This window comes from Engystomops pustulosus, chromosome 11 (genome assembly GCF_040894005.1).
Source record: "Engystomops pustulosus chromosome 11, aEngPut4.maternal, whole genome shotgun sequence".
NCBI lineage: Eukaryota > Metazoa > Chordata > Amphibia > Anura > Leptodactylidae > Engystomops > Engystomops pustulosus.
In genome coordinates this window covers 8,811,777-8,826,595 of record NC_092421.1, presented here as the reverse complement: position 1 = coordinate 8,826,595, position 14,819 = coordinate 8,811,777, and the positions used below count along the sequence as shown (strand labels likewise).

At 50.3% G+C, this 14,819-nt stretch overlaps 2 protein-coding genes across 4 annotated transcripts in view; one reads left to right on the top strand and one right to left on the bottom strand.

Moving 5' to 3' along the window:
* LOC140106444 (uncharacterized) overlaps positions 1-14,819 on the top strand; it is a 62,894-nt gene that overhangs the window by 10,125 nt on the left and 37,950 nt on the right. The window contains exons 10-11 of the mRNA XM_072130893.1: positions 3,419-3,523; positions 7,108-7,300. Coding sequence (XP_071986994.1) covers positions 3,419-3,523; positions 7,108-7,300 — 298 coding nt within the window. The remainder of the gene's footprint in view (positions 1-3,418; positions 3,524-7,107; positions 7,301-14,819) is intronic.
* Positions 4,564-13,434, bottom strand: LOC140106097 (uncharacterized). Of its 3 annotated transcripts, none has more exons than XM_072130323.1 (5): positions 13,329-13,434; positions 12,247-12,448; positions 10,946-11,043; positions 8,932-9,040; positions 4,564-7,623 (listed from the first exon to the last, which is right to left on the bottom strand). In XM_072130323.1, exons 2-5 carry the CDS (start codon positions 12,368-12,370, stop codon positions 6,494-6,496), a joined length of 1,461 nt encoding a protein of 486 aa, XP_071986424.1. In that variant the 5' UTR covers positions 12,371-12,448; positions 13,329-13,434; the 3' UTR covers positions 4,564-6,493. The 3 variants fall into 3 exon arrangements, with proteins under 3 accessions (XP_071986424.1, XP_071986423.1, XP_071986425.1); XM_072130322.1 differs by having other exon boundaries at positions 13,295-13,432; XM_072130324.1 differs by lacking the exon at positions 13,329-13,434 and adding an exon at positions 13,067-13,285.

The following is a 14,819-nucleotide window of genomic DNA, read 5'->3' as shown; positions in this document are numbered from 1 at the left end:
AGTAGGTTTCGCTGCTGTTCCCAGGTCCGCCGGAGTTCACCTGCTTCTTCTCGGTGCATGTAAGTGCTGATCTTGCGACACATTTCGTTTTTTAAATTCTGCGTTTTTTCTGAATCCGGCGGGTTGTCTGATGGCCAAGCCCCCCCCCCCCCATTTCTGTCGCGTGAAAGCCGATGCGCCACAATCCGCTCGCGTGCACCAAAATCCCAGCGGAATAAGGCGCAAAACGGAAAAATTCTGGGAAACCCGACAGAGATGTGGCTGCGGACCCTTAGTAAATGAGCCCCAGGATGTCATTTAGTCCAGTGATCAAAATGATTATCTTTGTTACCTACATGCAGCAGTTTCTCAATTTAGCCCAGTCCTAAAGTAGCTCCTTCCCCTCCCTGTACGGACAAGACCTGTGAATCCGTCCTGTAAACAAATCTACAAAAACTACGGAAACACAGGTGGGAAGGGGCTGCTGCTCCCTGCTCACAGAGGGGGAAGTCATGTGACCTGTGTGTATGTAGCAGAGCTGAGCACTTATACACAATATAATGAGGTACAAGATCTCCCCTGTTCTCTATCAGTCCCTCCATCCCAGTTTGTGATTCTACAGAACCTTCTCTGTCTTTCTCTTCACCTCATGCTGCACCCCTTCCACTACCTTGTACTCAGCACTTTGTGCACTGTGCAGAGAAGCTATTAAAGGGGTTGTCCTTTGAAAAATACATATGTGGCCTTTGGGGGGCTGCTTAAAAAAAATTAAGCAGTACTTCCCTCCACTGTCCCTCCTGGTGTCCCGTGCTCGTCTTACCTCCACGTCTCTGGTCCGTGCTCCTGTTTGTCCACAGTGCAGCTTCTTCTCCTGTAAACAAATTCCGCCCAGCCGACAACACTCCCAGCGCAGTTTCAGATGCTGAGATGCAAATAAAAACATTTGCATTACAATATAATTGTGTGTTATAACTTACCTGGCTTTGTGACAGAATCCCCTCGTGAGTCCCAGTATGTTTCGGTTTGGATGCATTAACAAAAAACACTTGACTTGTCTGTGCTGCTCAGTCACTCCTCAGCTCTCAGCCCCCACCTTTCTGCTGGTGTACAGCTCCTCCCTCCTGCACCTTCACAGGGACAGAGGTCACAGCCTGGTGAGCTGACATCACTGGGGGAGGGACGAGTGCTTGTCTGGTTGGTTTGGTGACCTGTCGTGGCCACTTTATTTGATGCCACGACTATAGCCACAGTGAGACTCCTGTGAGGTTTAAGGGGGTTGGAGGAATGAGTCGGACGCTTTTTTCGTTAGATAGCTTCTGACATCCCAGGCTGGTCAAGGAGAATGTCCGCTCTCCCCTTTACATGGTCACATGATAAATTATATAATTCAATGGGTCAGGTGGAATTAATGAGCCTCCAAAACAATCATTGTGGAAAGAGGAAAGGGATTGGGCTGCAGCACAATAGATGAGAGTTGTCAGGCTTACAGGTCTGTAATTGCCTGGTGAAGTTCTAGAACCTTTTTAAATATTGGCCCCACTTTCACCTTGCGCCAGTCACTTGGCACTCGTAAGAGTCATTAGGGAATTGCATTTCAAGATTTCAACTCTTTATTGTTTCTGTTGATATCAGGGGAAATAAGTGCTTTTTCTTATTATATCTCAAATAACTCAGGAGAAGGACCCTGTAGATCAGTGGTGCTGAACCCATTGCACAGTGGGTGCCCAGACTGTCACCCCAGCATAGAGCTTGCCAGAGGTTCCTATTAACTACATTATATTTGATCCTTTGGTAATGAGCTAAGGGCACACTGGGTGTACGGACAGGTTTCCAAAAACATATTTTGGTATAAACTATAAACTACATTTTATGGAAACTTACTGAAGGGGTTTTCCAAGTTATTTTAAAAAAATTTAAAAATTTAATCTGCATAACTCAGCACAAATATTTAATCTATTTCTGAATGTTTTATTAGTTCCCTGCAGATACTATTTACATCCTGCAATGCTTACACACTGAGACTACAAATTCCATAAAGCTTTACTTCCATTGTGGGGAAAATATTGGAAGAATTAGTAAAAGACTATGGGGCAGATTTACTTACCCGGTCCATTCGCGATCCAGCGGCGCATTCTCTGTGCTGGATTCGGGTCCGGCCGGGATTTATTAAGGTAGTTCCTCCGCCGTCCACCAGGTGGCGCTGCTGCGCTGAAAAGCATCGGAACGCGCTGGAGTTCACCGGCTCGGGCTGAGTGAAGGTAAGTGCAAGCTCCGCGACAGATTTTTTGTTTTAAATGCAGCGGTTTTTCCGAATCCTTCAGGTTTTCGTTCGGCCACGCCCCCCCATTTCCGTCGCTTGCGCCAAAATCCCGGGGCAACACAGGGAGAATCGGCGCAAATCGGAAATATTCGGGTAACACGTCCTTAGTAAATGACACCCTATATACTGGAGTATGTGACATCACACGGTGTAATAACTGACAGCCCGCCAGAAAGCCCCCAGTAGCATACAGCCAGCCTGCCTCCTGTAGCATATAGCCTGCCAGCCCCCAGTAGCATACAGCCAGCCTGCCTCCTGTAGCATATAGCCTGCCAGCCCCATGTGGTATACAGACAGCCAGCCCCTGTAGTATACAGCTAGCCTGTCCCCTGTAATATACAGCCAGCCCACCAGCCCCCTGTAGAATATAGCCTGCCCCCAGTAGCATATAGCCTGCCAGCCCCATATGGTATACAGCCAGCCTGCCTCCTGTAGCATATAGCCTGCCAGCCCCCAGTAGCATACAGCCAGCCTGCCCCCTGTAGTATATAGCCACCGAGCCCCCTGTAGTGTACAGCCAGCCCACCAGCCCCCTGTAGTATACAGCCAGCACAGCCTCCTGTACTATATAGCCTGCCAGCCCCTGTAGTATACAGCCAGCCCCCTGTAGTATATAGCCTGCCAGCCCCCTGTAGTATACAGCCAGCCCCCTGTAGTATACAGCCTGCCAGCCCCCTGTAATATATAGCCAACCCAGCCTGCCCCCTGTAGTATACAGCCTGCCAGCCCCTGTAGTATACAGCCTGCCAGCCCCCTGTAGTATATAGCCTGCCAGACCCCTGTAATATATAGCCAACCCAGCCTGCCCCCTGTAGTATACAGCCTGCCAGCCCCCTGTAGTATATAGCCTGCCAGCCCCCTGTAGTATATAGCCTGCCAGCCCCCTGTAGTATACAGCCTGCCAGCCCCCTGTAGTATACAGCCTGCCAGCCCCCTGTAGTATATAGCCTGCCAGACCCCTGTAGTATATAGCCCACCAGCCCCCTGTAGTATACAGCCTGCCAGCCCCCTTGTGGTATATAGCCTGCCAGCACTTACAAAAAATAAACTTACATACTCACCCTTCGGTGCCCCCGATGTCGGGGCGGCTCCTCTTCTTTCTTCGGTCTTCTGTAACAGTCGGCAGAGATGCGACCGGCAGATAACACGGCCACGTCTATGCCGGCTGCTAGAGAAGACCAAAGACAAAAGAGGAGACGCGCTGAGTATCGGGGCCGCCGGAAGGTCAGTATGTAAGTTTATTTATTTTTTTTTACTTGTGTGTAAGCCGAGGTGAGGATTTTCAGCACATTTTTATACGGTATATTATTTCAGAATTCATATTTGGCGGAAAGTCTTAAACTACAACATTATAACAGGATTGGATGTTTTTAGCAATGTCAGGGGCAGCCAGAGGTTTATTAGAGCTTCTGCCTTCTCCTTTCCTCACTGCATAGCATACGGAATAACAGGAGCCGGCGCTACATATCATATCTGACACAAGCATCCATACATGATCATTTATTTATGAAACCACAGCAAAGTTAAAGGGAACCTATAACCACATTTTTCACAAATACAGCTGGTGACGGGTTCCCATCTTTCAGCTAAAAATTATTTCCCTCACATCCCCAGAAAATCAACTTTATTGTATACTATTTCAAAGTCAAAAGTTCCAGTACCAACAAGATTTAAAAATATCAGTTGGACGACTAGAACTTAGCATTGTTCTTAGGCTATATTCACAGGAGCGTGTGCCCGCCGTACCATAACGTTGGCGCTCGGGCGCACTGCTCGGCACCGCCCTTCTCCATAGAGAAACATGGCACATGGCGTCGTATTCTGGGGAAAGATAGGACATTTTCCCCGACTACAGAACGGTACGGTGCAGCATCTGTGCGGCACCGTAACGCTCCGTGCGCATGACAAATTTGCGATTTATACTTTCCCTTATGGTTCTCTCATTGAGGGAAGGGGAATCATAGAGCCCCTAAGTGCTGGAGCTTTACAGGCTGTTACACTGTGCAGAAGAACTACCCCCCTCACACTGTGTGCTGAAACATCCTCTCCTGCAGTGAGATTACATCAAGCAGAGGGAGGGGAAATTCTGAGGGAGCAGAGGGGGGGGGGGGGCAGTGTAATAGCCAGTGAAGCTGCAACACAAAGGGGCTCTGGTAACTTCAGAATTTATTTTAGTTTTGCTGTGGACATCTTGTAAATTCTGTCCCATTCATTGAAACGTAATCGATTTTAGAAAAAGATGCAGATTCCATGGACGCGTCGAGTGTAAATTCACCCCAATAATAGTTTATTTGTAAATAAATAAATTACAGAATTAATTATAACACTACAAAACAACCAGAAAATCAGTCATGAGTCTGTGTGTGAAACTAATGGACCTTTAGGCTCCACATTGCAAAAAATCTGCATGAAAATCCACATCCAGTGCACACAGTTTTTATTGTCTCTTTAGTATTGTGTGTGTGGTTTTTTTTCCTTTATGCGGCTATTTTTCCTTTTTTCTCCCCATTCCTTTAGGCCGTCTGCACACATTGCTGATTTAGTGTCATTTTTGGTGGGGAAAATCTGTAGCTTAATTAAAGTAAATGTGATTTGTGGAAAAGTAATGTAGACAATGGGGCAGATTTACTAAGGCCCTTGCGCCATTTTTTTTTTTGTCGGACTTTGCGGGTTCTTTTTGGTATAAACTGCTTGCACAGGTATATAAGAAGTGTCCGCAACACAATTATGTCCCTTCTGACCCTTCTGTGCCGCATCCGCACTAGTCATCATGGGGCGCAGATTAGGGGGCGCTTTGGCGCTCAGCCGGATAGTGCGCCTGTGAGTCTGTCGCACGTCCTATGTTAGAGGTGCGCTACAAAAAAGTTGGTGAACTCTGTGGGACCAGTAAGGGGAAATCGACAGATCCACGTTCTTCATGAATCTGGCGCACGCTGCATAATACACAGGCAAAACCACTATTGGTGCAGTTTGCACCACTCTTAGTAAATGTGCCCCAATTTTTTTTTTTCAGCGCAGAAATTGTTGCTCAGTTCGGAAAATAAAATAACGATCATGTTACTTTTCTTGTACGTTCTCGTGGATTTTTGCATGTGTTTTAATTCATTGAAGACTATGGGAGAGGGAAAATCTACATCAAATCTGCATCATATCTGCACCACGTGGCCGTAGACTATCTGCACATGTTGCGGATTCTGGGCGCATAAAACCCCCCAAAGCCTACATTACTTTTTCCAAATCACATTCACTTTAATACTACTGTATCATGCTGCGGATTGCACAATGTTTGCATACAGCCTGATAGCTTGGGCCTGATAAAAACAGAAAAAAAAATAGATGCAGAAAAATCGATATAAACAAGGCAACAAATCCGCATGAAAGACGCACATAACAACTGTGCGGATTTTCCACATGACAAACTGCAACATGTGCACGTGGCCTAAGGCCGGTGACACACGTGGCGTTTGCTGCTGCAATTTCAAACGCGTTGAAAACGGATAGTTTTTTAAAAAAACTTGCTTGCGTTTGCATTTTGAAAACCGCCATACTTGATGTGCAGGCCACGGTGTCTCTGGGAATTTGTAAAAAACGCAGCGATCTTGTTCTCCCTGCTGTTTGTGCAAGTAATTGCATGCGTTTCAAAAGGTAGCCCACAAACACAAGCGTTTTTCAAAAAAGGTGCAGTGAAAACGCACCTCAAAAACGCAGACAGAGAGAACGCCAAGTTAAGACACTTTAACCTAAAACCCATTGAAAAAGGCAAAATGCAAATATGACACGTTTTTCAAGGATGCAAAAAACACATTGAAAAAAAATTCAACAAAAACGCCACGCGTGTCACCGGCCTTAGGCTAAGGGAATTCTGCATGAAAACCTCATGTTGCAGATTTGATGCGGATATTCACACTTTACTACTACTGTATTACGCTATTGTAATGCGCACGGAATCCGCAGCCTGAGGGTGATGCCACACAGGGTGTTTTGAAACCGTTTTTGATCCGTTTTTAAGCAATCCGTTAAAAAACTCATGCGTTAAAAAGCATCAGTTTTTGACAGGTTTTCCAAATTTGCGCAATTAAAAACGGACAAAAACGGAAGCATTTCCAAAAACCGAATGCCTTTTTTAACAGACTGCTTAAAAACGGACCAAAAACGGTTTCAAAACGCCATGTGTGGCATCACCCTTAGAGGAAACTATTTCCAGCTCGCAGACTCGCTTGATTCGCCAAGAGGGTTTGGATACAAATGAAGTTGCTGATGTTTAATGAGATGAGACTTCTGAGTGAAGCATCGGCCACATTCAGTGCAGGGAAAGGGCCTTTCGCCCGTGTGAGTTCTCCGGTGTTTAGTGAGAGTCTCTTTCCGTGTGAAACCCTTCCCACATTCTATACATGAGAAGAGTTCTTCCCCCGTGTGAATTCTCCGGTGTATTACTAGATTAGACCTGCGTTTAAAGTACTTTCCGCAATCGGAGCACGACAGCGTATCCCGATCGTTGTGAACCTCCTGATGCACATCGAGGCTCGACTTCATAGTGAAACACTTTCCGCACACCAGACATGCAAAGGGCTTTTCTCCTGTGTGGACTCTCAGGTGCTGGACAAGTTTTGCTCTTTGGACGAAACCTTTTCCACATTCGGAACATGAGTACGGATGTTCGCCGGTGTGTACTTTTAGATGATTGTCCAGATTTGATTTATTTCGGAAATATTTCCCGCAATGGGAGCAGAAAAACGGCAGCTCGCCGGTGTGTATTCTCTGGTGTTTGAGGAGAGCGGTTTTTTGAGTAAAACTCTTCCCGCATTCAGAACACGGAAACGGCTGCTCGCCCGTGTGGATTCTCTGGTGACTGACAAGATTGGATTTTTTGGTAAAGCATTTGCCACATTCCAAACAAGGGAACGGCTTCTCCCCTGTGTGGACAATCTGATGGGCATCGAGATTCGATTTGATTGTGAAACGTTTCCCACACACGGGACAAGGGAATGGCTTCTCCCCCGTGTGAGTTCTCTGGTGTAAAATTAGTTTCGCTTTTTGTGGGAAACATTTTCCACAATCGAGACAAGAAAACGGCTTTTCCCCCGTGTGAATTAATTGATGTCGGAGAAGGTGGGATTTCTGCTTAAATCTTTTCCCGCACTCGGAGCAAGGATATATTTTGTCATTGTCAAGGTGATGTGTGATAATATCCAAGTTCTCCAGATCAGAGGGATCCGATGGTTGTCGGATGAAGGAATGTCCCAGTGAGGAATAGTGTTTGAAGTCGTCTTCTTCAGTGTCCTGATATAGATTTGAGTGTTGCTCAGAAGTCTCGTCATTGTCACCTTGAGAAGATATAAAATTACGTTAAATATAGAAAAAGAGCAGGAAAACGGTGGCACCAAGACTAGATTTCATTCTTATATTTTTCACTCTATTTTTTAAAGATTCTGTTGCGCATACGTCCCCCATACATCGCAATGGCCTCACTGCACCGTACAGGAGGGGTACGGCACACGTGCGGCACCGTACCATTCTAGAGCCCATAGAAAGATAGGACATGTCCTGTCTTTCTACGGAAAACGGCGCCATACGCTGTGTATTCCTATGGAGAGGGGCGGGGGAGAGCAGCGTTCCACTTGCGAGTGTGATGCAATAAACTCGCATCACACTCGCAACGCATGCTGCCTGTCTCTCCCGGCCCGAAATCTGCAAACTGGAACTGGACTGACATGCTGAGTTCAGTTCTGGTTTGCAGAGTTCGGGCAGCACGCGTTGCGATTGTGATGCAAGTTCATTGCATCACACTCGCGAGTCGGATGGGGCCTAAGAGATTTCTATATTCACCTGCAAAAGCTTCGGAGCTCTGATGTAGCGGGGAGTTATCTCTCAGGGACTAAACCCTGGTGCCACTCTGGATAACATCTACCATACAGCGGCACTGGTGCATGCCCCAATGCAACGGCCGCCAGGCAACACTATGGGAGGTCCAACCTGGCGTAGTTTTACATCAAAACCTGTGAAATGTTTGCAGGGTTTTCAAAAATTACGCAGGTAAAGGGCTGGAACGCCCTGTGCCCGCCCACTCCGCCAGCCGCTGCGTCCCTCTGCGCCCCCTCCCCACCAACATGGAGTAGTCGCTAGAATAATCACTGCATGCAAGAATTTGTAATCCCTTCAATGTTTCATTGCCCGAAAACTGTCGTAGAAGCAGTGATACATCTCCCCCCGGTGTCTGAGCGCGGCTGTAGAGACAATGGGGCTCATTTACTAAGGGTCCGCAGAGCGCATTTTTGTTGGGTTTCCGTTTTGCACCGTATTTAACAGGGGATTTTGGCGCATTGGCGCCGGCTTGCACGCGACAGAAATCTGGGGCGTGGCCGTCGGACAACCCAACGGATTCGGATAACGAGCAAGAGTTAACATTTAGAATTGTGTCGCAGGACATGCACTTACATGCACCGGGAAGAAGAAGGTGAACTCCGGGGACCTGAGCGGGGAAGCGACACATGCAGGAACTCGAGTGCGCAATCTTCATGAATCGCGCCGGACTTCATCCTCGTTGGATCGTCCGGACTCGTCGGGGATCGCGACAGGACCAGGTAAGTAAATTTGCCCCAATATGGATCCTTACTATACACAACATTACTGACCTGCGGTGGGATCCGAGGGGCTTCCCTCCTCCTTCCACAGCAGCTCTCCCCTGGCGTACTCCTCGTCATCAGCGAGATCTTCGATTTTAACTATAACTAAATCTTTACCCTAAAGAGCGACAAAATAAAAGAGAAAAGCGGTCATCCCGGAACGCCCATAGGAGGAGATATAACTGTGTATCATGTGCATCACTATCTGCAGATTGTATCGGAGCCCTACAGTAAAATTCTGGTGGAACTGCAGTCGGGTCTCGGGCCGGCGGCACCCGTGGCGTTTTGAACCCGTTTTTGGGCCATTTTTAAGCTGTCCGTTAAAAAACGCTTTCTTCCAGTTTTTCATCGTTTTTGTTCGTTTCCCATTTATCCTCATTAAGATAATTAGAAAAAATTGAGTTTTTTAACTGCTTAAAATCGGCCCAAAAACGGGTTCAAAACGCCAAGTGTGCCGTCGGCCTAAGCCCAACAAATGCAGAAAATTAAGTAATCGCTTCATTTATTTTCTACCATTCAGGCTGCGTTCACACATGGCGTTTACATTGTGTTTTTTAAAGAAGATTTGCCCAATTAAATGACTGTTAACAGTTGTGAACACTATGTTAACACATGTGTTCTAACAAAATGCCTACATTAAAGAGAACCCGTCAGGCAAAATAACCCCCTAAACTAAATATATTTTCATAATCTGCCATTAGAGAGCATTGCCTCTATCCCTTCATTGTCCCTCTACATGCCTGTAAACCTAAGCAATGAGGTCCTAAAGCTGTATGCAAATGACCTGTGAAATGTCCAATGAAGCATTAGCATATTCAAGCTGTCCACTCTATTCATGAGTGGGAGGCACAGCCACGCCCCCAGTGCTTGACTGACAGCCTGTATAATGATGTGAGGCTGTATAATGATGTGCTTCCTGGTGCTGGTGGCCACGCCCCCTGCAGCCTGTGTGTGCATGTGTGTGTGTGTATAGGAGAGATACAGCAGCTCCAGGATGCAGCCATGTTATAGCAGAACATGTCAGGTACTTGTGTAGCTGATGTCTGTGTCTCTGTGTATTAGGAGGGAGAACATGTCAGCAGGTAAAGCACAGACACCAGCAATGCTTTACTATACATTACACACAGACATGAGCAGGGGGAGGAGAGGGGAGGGGTAACAGGGGTGACATCACTGCGCCTGACCATGTGACCAGCCTCATTTACATAATAAAGAATAGATGATTTTACAATGATTAATGTATGAAATAACTAGATAAAGGCTGGGATGGGATCCTTGTGAGCTGCTCCAACAGGTAAAGGTGACAAGACTAGTGACCCAGACCTGATGACAGGTGTCCTTTAACACAGTGTGTTAACATTGTGTTAACATAGCTTTTGTAAACACAAATATTAACAGCAATGTAATTAGGTAAATCTCCTTTTCTTTGCTATAAACACCACGTGTGAACGTAGCTTCAGAGGGTGGGTGGAAATATGTGATCATGGAATAACCCTTCTACCAATAAGGAAATCTCCCATGAGAATCCATCATAAAAAAAACCAGGGACATTACTCCTAGATCCAGGCTCCGTGACTGTAATAATCTGCTTATATGTGTTATCCATGGCCTCCTTCCTTCTTGAATTATGCTAATGAGCTTGAAGGGCTCTGGGGGTGTTACCAGAGCTCCTCCGTGCTGCAGCTTCCCAGGTTGTTCCACTCCTCCTCCTGTGCTCCCGCAGCACTTCTCCCTTCTCTCTGCCTGATGTAATCTCACTGCAGCAAAGTTTTTATAAACCAGTAGCAGAGGGGCCGTGTAACAGCCATTGAAGCTTCAGCACAGAGTTGTCAAGTAACAGCCCCCAGGTTCATTAGTATAATTTTAAAAGTTGATTTTAGAAGGAAGGAGGCCATGGATAACAAATATAAGGAGATTACCACAGTCCTGGTGCCTGAATCAGGATGGATTTTGATGGTAGATTTCCTTTAAAACTACTTTGTGATAGAACAAGTGCAGTGCCTCCCCCTCCCACATCGTGTACCTCGTCATCCTGTCGGGCATCGGGATTTTCCTCTGTACTATCCCAGGAATAATGTGGACTTGAGCTCCTCTCCGGTGAATTACTATTACTGGATCCATCTGGGAACACACAGAGGCTAAACATTGCTCAGGATACACGGACAGTGACTGTATCACACATCTGCTCCCCGCTGCTTTTGTGCCCCGTGTGGCCGCACCCTGACACTGCAGCCGATGTGCCCTGTGTGGCCGCACCCTGACACTGCAGCCGATGTGCCCCGTGTGGTCGCACCCCGACACTGCAGCCGATGTGCCCCCTATGGCCGCACCCTGACACTGCAGCCGATGTGCCCCGTGTGGCCGCACCCTGACACTGCAGCCGATGTGCCCCGTGTGGTCTCACCCTGACACTGCAGCCGACGTGCCCCGTGTGGCCGCATCCTGACACTGCAGCCGATGTGCCCCGTGTGGTCTCACCCTGACACTGCAGCCGATGTGCCCCGTGTGGCCGCACCCTGACACTGCAGCCGATGTGCCCCGTGTGGTCGCACCCCGACACTGCAGCCGATGTGCCCCGTGTGGCCGCACCCTGACACTGCAGCCGATGTGCCCCGTGTGGTCGCACCCTGACACTGCAGCCGATGTGCCCCGTGTGGTCGCACCCTGACACTGCAGCCGATGTGCCCCGTGTGGCCGCACCCTGACACTGCAGCCGATGTGCCCCGTGTGGCCACACCCTGACACTGCAGCCGATGTGCCCCGTGTGGCCGCACCCTGACACTGCAGCCGATGTGCCCCGTGTGGCCGCCCCCTGACACTGCAGCCGATGTGCCCCGTGTGGCCGCACCCTGACACTGCAGCCGATGTGCCCCGTGTGGCCGCACCCTGACACTGCAGCCGATGTGCCCCCTATGGCCGCACCCTGACACTGCAGCCGATGTGCCCCGTGTGGTCGCACCCTGACACTGCAGCCGATGTGCCCCGTGTGGTCGCACCCTGACACTGCAGCCGATGTGCCCCGTGTGGTCGCACCCTGACACTGCAGCCGATGTGCCCCGTGTGGTCGCACCCTGACACTGCAGCCGATGTGCCCCGTGTGGTCGCACCCTGACACTGCAGCCGATGTGCCCCCTATGGCCGCACCCTGACACTGCAGCTGATGTGCCCCGTGTGGTTGCACCCCGACACTGCAGCCGATGTGCCCCGTGTGGCCGCACCCTGACACTGCAGCCGATGTGCCCCGTGTGGCCGCACCCTGACACTGCAGCCGATGTTTGTGATGCCTGGTCCTTACACATCGGGAGGCTGGAGGTCAGGACTCACCTCTGCTGCCGTCTCTCAGCTTTTCCTCTTCTTTAAATTCCTGTAAAACCTTCACACAAATCTCCCCGTCATCTCCTTCCGCAGCTTCATGCTTGATCAGGATCTCGCCCTGAGGCTCCTGCATTGTCACTTTCTTTTAGTACGGATTGGCTTGTTCTGTGTGGGCGACATATTTCCCAGAACCTCTATTGCGCTGGTCGCCCTGTGCACGGAAATAAGTGATGATGAGGGTTATACTTCGCTTATATCCTGCAACATTCTAACAAAGAATGACCTAGACCAGTGCTGCTGGACCTTTAAGGGTCCTGTAAGATGATAAGAGTTTTATATAGAAGTTTTGCGTTTTGTGGTCTGCGTTTTGAAACACATGTGATTACTTGCACAAACAGAAGATGGAGAACAAAAGAGGCACGACTGCCTGCATTGCGGTTTTTAAAAAAGCAAGCAAACATTTGAAAAACGCATGCGGTTTTGACAGGTTTTACCAATTATCTTAATTAAAACTGGTAAAAACGGACCAAAAACGGGTTCAAAATGCTGCGTGTGCCTCTGGCCTTAGGGCGCGTTCACACGTTGCGTTTTGGCCTGCGTTTTCATTGCATTTGAAACGCATTACAACAGCTGAGGGTGCGCTCAGGGTGCAGTCATATGTGGCGTTTTATGCACATATGTGACTGCAGCCTCAAAAACCGCATGAATTGTGTTTAGAAAAGTGATTCCAGCACAGCGGCTTCTCCCAATCACAGAGGTCTTTATATCTGTATTAGGACAAGCTCCTCCCTACTGGAAGCGGAATACAATCGCAGTGTGTGAACGTTACGTGACACAGGCTGCGGTTATGGGGACAGATAATTAGGGGCAGGTGCCCGGGCTGACAGGTAGGGGCGTGGCCTACATGACACAGGCTGCGGTTATGGGGACAGATAATGAGGGGCAGGTGCCCGGGCTGACAGGTAGGGGCGTGGCCTCCTGTGGGGGAGGAGCAGTCGGCGTTGGACAGGCATGCGGTGGGGGAGGGGCATAGCCTATGATAATGGTCTTGTCTCACGTGACTGCGGTACCGGCCACCGGCAGGACGTTACCCGCTGTGAGCGATGAGGATCCGGGAAAGGCTCATCCGACACCAATGAGCAGCGAAGACGCGAGGCAAAAGGACCTGCGCTGACGTCACAGTCATGTGACCAGACTCGTGGGAGGAGAGAATGGAGATAGCCGAGAGTGTTGTCATGGAGATGGAGTGTGAGGAGGAGGAGGACATGGGGGTGCGGGCTGTGTGAGGAGGAGGAGGACATGGGGGTGCGGGCTGTGTGAGGAGGAGGAGGACATGGGGGTGCGGGCTGTGTGAGGAGGAGGAGGACATGGGGGTGCGGGCTGTGTGAGGAGGAGGACATGGGGGTGCAGGCTGTGTGAGGAGGAGGACACGGGGGTGCGGGCTGTGTGAGGAGGAGGACATGGGGGTGCGGGCTGTGTGAGGAGGAGGACACGGGGGTGCGGGCTGTGTGAGGAGGAGGACACGGGGGTGCGGGCTGTGTGAGGAGGAGGACATGGAGGTGCGGGCTGTGTGAGGAGGAGGAGGACATGGGGGTGCGGGCTGTGTGAGGAGGAGGAGGACATGGGGGTGCGGGCTGTGTGAGGAGGAGGAGGACATGGGGGTGCGGGCTGTGTGAGGAGGAGGAGGACATGGGGGTGCGGGCTGTGTGAGGAGGACATGGGGGTGCGGGCTGTGTGAGGAGGAGGACATGGGGGTGCGGGCTGTGTGAGGAGGAGGAGGACATGGGGGTGCGGGCTGTGTGAGGAGGAGGAGGACATGGGGGTGCGGGCTGTGTGAGGAGGAGGAGGACATGGGGGTGCGGGCTGTGTGAGGAGGAGGAGGACATGGGGGTGCGGGCTGTGTGAGGAGGAGGAGGAGGACATGGGCGTGCGGGCTGTGTGAGGAGGAGGAGGACATGGGCGTGCGGGCTGTGTGAGGAGGAGGAGGACATGGAGGTACGGGCTGTGTGAGGAGGAGAATGTGGGGGTGCGGGCAGTGTGAGGAGGAGGACATGGGGGTGCGGGCTGTGTGAGGAGGACATGGGGGTGCGGGCTGTGTGAGGAGGAGGACATGGGGGTGCGGGCTGTGTGAGGAGGAGGACATGGGGGTGCGGGCTGTGTGAGGAGGAGGACATGGGGGTGCGAGCTGTGTGAGGAGGAGGGGTACATGGGGGTGCGGGCTGTGTGAGGAGGAGGGGTACATGGGGGTGCGGGCTGTGTGAGGAGGAGGAGGACGTGGGGGTGCGGGCTGTGTGAGGAGGAGGAGGACGTGGGGGTGCGGGCTGTGTGAGGAGGAGGAGAATGTGGGGGTGCGGGCTGTGTGAGGAGGAGGAGAATGTGGGGGTGCGGGCTGTGTGAGGAGGAGGAGAATGTGGGGGTGCGGGCTGTGTGAGGAGGAGGAGAATGTGGGGGTGCGGGCTGTGTGAGGAGGAGGAGGAGAATGTGGGGGTGCGGGCTGTGTGAGGAGGAGGAGGAGAATGTGGGGGTGCGGGCTGTGTGAGGAGGAGGAGGAGAATGTGGGGGTGCGGGCTGTGTGAGGAGGA

Excerpts from the sequence above, each read along its gene's own strand:
- LOC140106097 (XM_072130323.1), bottom strand. The coding sequence starts at position 12,370 with ATGCAGGAGCCTCAGGGCGAGATCCTGATCAAGCATGAAGCTGCGGAA. Across the intron at positions 9,041-10,945 it reads ATGCCCGACAGGATGACGAG|GGTAAAGATTTAGTTATAGT; the intron begins GTACACGATGTG and ends GTCGCTCTTTAG. Across the intron at positions 7,624-8,931 it reads CCCCTCGGATCCCACCGCAG|GTGACAATGACGAGACTTCT; the intron begins GTCAGTAATGTT and ends TATCTTCTCAAG.